Source organism: Tupaia chinensis, unplaced genomic scaffold (assembly GCF_000334495.1).
Source record: "Tupaia chinensis unplaced genomic scaffold, TupChi_1.0 Scaffold000201_1, whole genome shotgun sequence".
NCBI classification, from domain to species: domain Eukaryota; kingdom Metazoa; phylum Chordata; class Mammalia; order Scandentia; family Tupaiidae; genus Tupaia; species Tupaia belangeri.
Window position 1 is genome coordinate 1,403,934 of NW_006159676.1, and position 4,787 is coordinate 1,408,720.

Genomic DNA, 4,787 nt, shown 5'->3' on the forward strand with positions numbered 1-4,787 from the left:
CCGGTATCTGCCAGCGGGGGACGGCTGCTGGCTGGGGTGCGGGGGCTTAGGGGACAAGCGCAGGGAGAGTCTGCAGGAATGACCGGGGTTGGGGGAGGTTCTCCCGGCCTCCGATCCCGCCCTGGCCTCGGCACGCAGCCTCGCGCTGGCCTTCGGCAGGAGGTGAGCAACCTGGGGTGGGGGGACGGGCTGGCGGGGGGCGCTTGGCGGCATTACAAGCTCAGAATCACAAGCTCAGCCGTTTGCAGGGGGACGGAGCATGGCCGTCCCCGGGATTTTGGGGAGACGCGGTCAGGACCACTGACCGTTGGCGGTGTGCCGGGCGCGCCCGCTCACAGACGGTCCATCCGGAAGGTGTCCTCGGTGGCCGGGTCGGCCAGAACCATGTCGGGGTCGTTGAGCATGTGTAGTCCGTCAAGGGTCAGTGGGTCGATCTTCAGTTCGTCCAGGGGGAACTGGTTGTCGGAGTCGAAGCTGACGTCGCCCACCCCGGCCAGAGAGCTGGTCAGTTCTTTAGAGAGGCTGGGGGGGGACTCTCCCGTCACTGGGGGTGGGGGACAAAAAGCACGGTTAGCTCTGGCTTTTTTTTTTTTTTTTTTTTTTTTTTTAATAATTACTTAATTTTAGGGAACAGTGTTTTAATTTTAGGGAACAGGAGTCAGAGTAATGGCTATGTCAGTGGACTTCCATATAGCCAACTGCGGTTCGAATCCCGGACCCGGTGGCTTAAACTCACTCCAGGCACATGTGCATGCGTGCCCAAGATCCCGAGAGGAGAATGGAGGAGAAGGGATTGAGGCGTGGCCATCCTCCCTGGGGGGTGATTTCTGGCTTTCTGTCTCTCTCTGTCTCTGTCTCTTTCTGGTGAGCAGATGCATCCTACAGCAAAAACCTCTCAAAAAAAAAAAAAAGACCTTCCTGAGGGGCTGGCCCCATAGGCTAGGGGTTAAGGGAACAGGATCCCACATGACCAATCACGATTCTGATCCTGTCCCCATCAGCAGGTGCATGCATGTGTCCCAAATCCAGACGGGGTGGAGGAATGGAGGAGGAGGTACTGCAGCATGGCTGAGGCCCTCTCCCTGCCTGTCTCCCTCAAGTGAGAGCACACGCCCTCCAGCATTTAAAGTAAAGGGGGGGACAGAGGCAGTGTGGTGGTTAAGGCACTGGACTCCCACAGGGCCGATTATAGTTCGAGTCCTGGACCTGGTTGCTTGAAACTCATGCCGGATGCGTGTGTGTGCACGTGCCCAAAATCGCAGGAGGAGAAGGGATTGCAGTATGGCCATCCCCCTGGATGGTGATTTTTTTTTTTTTTTTTTTTTGGAGAGGTTTTTGCTATAGGGCATGTGCGCTTGCCAGAAAGACAGAGAGAGACAGAGAGACAGGAAGCGAGAAATCACCCTCCAGGGGGGATGGCCACGCCGCAATCCCTTCTCCTTCATTCTCCTCTCGGGATCTTGGGCACACACACACAGGCGCCCGGTGTGAATTTTAAACCACCAGTTTTAAACCACCGGGTCTGGGATGCGAATCACTGTCGACTACGTGGGAGTTCAGAGACATAGCCATTACGCCAACTGCTGGTCCCTCTGCCTCTCTCATTTTGAAATAAGCAAACCTTAGGGGAAATAAAGAAACCTCAGAGGGGTGGTGATTCAGGAAGCCAGTTCAAAACCGCAGTTCAAATCCCAGCCCTGGTGGCTTGAAAAACACACAGGTGGGGGCCGGCAGGTGGCGTGGTGGTTAAGGGTGCTGGACTCCCACATGACTGACCATGGTTTGAGTCCTAGACCTGGCAGCTTGCCTTCTCATTTTCTCACTTTTTCTTCCCTCTGTCTGGTTAAATTAAATTAATACATAAAAAAATAAAGTTAAATAAAAAACCCGCCCCAAAGACATACTTAACAACAACGAAAAAGAACAAAACCCACATAGGTGTGTGCATGCGTGCACCCCCAAGGTGGAGGAATGAGATGGGACTGCAGCGTGACTACAATCAATTGCTTCCCTTTTTATTTTTTTGGAGAGGTTTTTGCTACAGAGCGCGTGCGCTCGCCAGAAAGACCAAGAGAGACAGAGAGAAAGAAAGTGAGAAATCACCCTCCAGGGGCGATGGCCACGCCGCAATCCCTTCTCCTCCATTCTCCTCTCGGGATCTTGGGCACACACGCACACGTGCCCGGCATGAGTTTAAGCCACCGGGTCCGGGACTCGAACCGCAGTCGACTACGTGGGAATCCAGCGACACAGCCATTATACTAACCTGGTCCCTATCTCAGCGTAGTTTTTAAGCTGCCAGATTTGGGACTTGAACCTTGGTCACCATGTGGGAATCGAGTGCCTTACCCACTGCGCCACCAACTGACCCGCCTCCTTTTTTTCCTTTTCAGTGTCAGAGGGGGAGAGGGAGAAAGCACCCCCAGCACCCCCTCACCCTCTGGTTCTGTCCGGGGACGGGGACACCGTGGGGCGGCACCCTCCTCGGCTGCAGCGACCTCACCTGTGAGGATGATGTTGGGGATGCCGCTGTGGCCGGGGTAGCCGAGCTGCTGAGTGTCCGGCAGGCTCCCGGGGCTGCCCGCGAGACCCATCATGGCAGCCTGCGAGTAGTTGAGCGTCGAGCCTGGGCTGTAGAGGCTGCTGGAGCTGATGGCATTCTCCATCATGTTGAACTGCTCCAGCTGTGAGGGGACACGTGGTGGCTGTGAGGACGGCTGGGACCCATGCCCAGCCTGCTCAGCGCAGGGCTCCTCCCCCGTGAGCGCAGGGCTCCTGCTCCGTGAGCACAGGGCTCCTCCCCCCTGAGCGCCGGGCTCCTCCCCCGTGAGCGCAGGGCTCCTCCCCCCTGAGCGCAGGGCTCCTCCCCCGTGAGCGCAGGGCTCCTCCCTCGTGAGCGCCGGGCTCCTCCCCCCTGAGCGCAGGGCGCCTCCCCCGTGAGCGCCGGGCTCCTTCCCGCTGAGCGCCGGGCTCCTCCCCCGTAAGCGCTGGGCGCCTCCCCCCTGAGCGCAGGGCTCCTCCCCCCTGAGCGCAGGGCCCCTCCCCCGTGAGCACAGGCGCCTCCCTCCTGGGTCCCCCGTCTGCCCTTGGGGCTCGCTGGATGGAGGAATGGATGGATGAGCAAGTGAGGGACCAGCTGCAGGCCTCAGCCCGTCCCTCCCGGCCGCCATGCCCCCACCCTGGCTTCGATGCCAAGCCAGCACGGTTTCCTGGCAAATCCAAGTGCACGGCCCAGGCCGCGTTGACAGCCGCCACCTTGTCCCTGCAGGGCGCTCGTCACCTGTCCTTCCTCCCCGTCCACCCTTGGCCTCTGTCCTGCAGGCCTGTGGCCACCAAGGGAAACACCAAGCTAGGGCACGCCGCCAGGCCGGCCTCGATCCCCACAATCACAGGCGGGATGGGGAAGTGAGAGCTCACACTGTAGGGGCTGGGGCGCCCCGGCAGGTGTGGCCCTGGGCGCCAAAAAAAACGCGTGGGCCCCGCCGGCAGCTGGGCGCCCGCTCACCTGGTGGGACAGGGCATTGGCCTGCCGGGCTGCCATCTGCTGCTCATAGAACGAGTCCCCAAACACGCTGCCCAGGGTGGACGAATGCTGCAGACAGAGGAGAGCCCGCTGTGGTCACCCCGGGGCTGGCAGGGCAGGGACAGACCCCTGGAGGCTTCTGGGGAATGTAGGGAGGCAGGAGGCTGGTGATGTGGGTGTTTAATCTTGGGGATCCTAGGGTGGTCCTTGATCCTCTGCACCCCAGCACCCCCATCTCTCCTTGAACCCTGCTGTGGGAGGTCCCCTTTCCATCACAGGGAAGGTGGCCAGCGGCAGGGATGAAGGACCCGCAGCCCAGTGGACCCCAGAGGAAAGCGTGGGAAGGGGGCCATGTGGGAGGGGTCTGGACATGACAGTCAGGACGGAACGTGGGCTCGGTGGCCGTGGCTTCCACGCACGTAGACAGGACAAGTGCACAGAGCCGGTCAGTGGCTGCACCGGCACAGGACAGGTACAGGGAAAGGGCCTGCCTTTGAGACTCCGTGGGGCCTGCGGTGGGTGGGCGGCATGGCCGTCCTCCTGCCATCGAAGGCCAGCACGGTTCTCACAAGCAGGTGGGCGGGGCTGGCCCTGAGAAAGAAGCTGGGAGGGGCCAGCAGATGATGAAGCAGTTATGGCCCTGGGTCTCCCGCATGGCCAACCATGGTTCGAGTCCCGGACCCGGTGGCTTCAAACTCACGCCAGGTGCGTGTGCACCCGATCCAGGGAGGGAGTTGGAGAAGGGACTGCAGCGTGGCCATCCCACTGAGGGGAAATTTCTCACTTTCTGTCTCTCTTTAGTGAGTGCATAAATCCTCTTAAAAAAAAGAGAGAGAGAGAAAGGTGGGGGTTGGGGCTCCTCGTGGCTCGGATAGGGGAGACAGCAGAAAGAGGTCACCCGAAGCCCATCCCAGGGAGACTGCAGGAAGGAGGAAAGGGGCCTTGGGAAATAGTCCCTGCACTGGGGAGCACTGGCCTTTTCCCTCCTGGGGGACACCGGGGTCCTCAGAAACTAATGTGTGGGCTGGGACCAGCAGTTAGCATAATGGCTATGTCGCTGGACTACCATGTAGCTGACAGCAGTTTGAGTCCGGGACCCGGTGGCTTAAACTCACGCCGGGTGCGTGTGTGTGCATGCCCAAGATCCCGAGAGGAGAATGGAGGAGGAGGAATTGCGGCGTGGCCATTCCCCCTGGGGGGTGATTTCTCGCTTTCTGTCTCTCTGTCTCTCTCTGTCTTTCTGGCAAGTGCATGTGCCCTACAG

General features: G+C 59.8%; 1 protein-coding gene across 1 annotated transcript in view; it reads right to left on the reverse strand.

The window, feature by feature from the left end:
- Window positions 1–6: 6 nt before the first annotated feature.
- Window positions 7–4,787, reverse strand: part of CRTC1 (CREB regulated transcription coactivator 1) — a 52,353-nt gene continuing 47,572 nt past the window's right edge. Inside the window, exons 13-15 of the mRNA XM_027771274.1 lie at window positions 3,506–3,592; window positions 2,504–2,684; window positions 7–544 (exon numbers count right to left, since the gene is read on the reverse strand). Of these exons, the coding sequence (XP_027627075.1) occupies window positions 333–544; window positions 2,504–2,684; window positions 3,506–3,592 (480 nt within the window). The 3' untranslated portion in view covers window positions 7–332. The remainder of the gene's footprint in view (window positions 545–2,503; window positions 2,685–3,505; window positions 3,593–4,787) is intronic.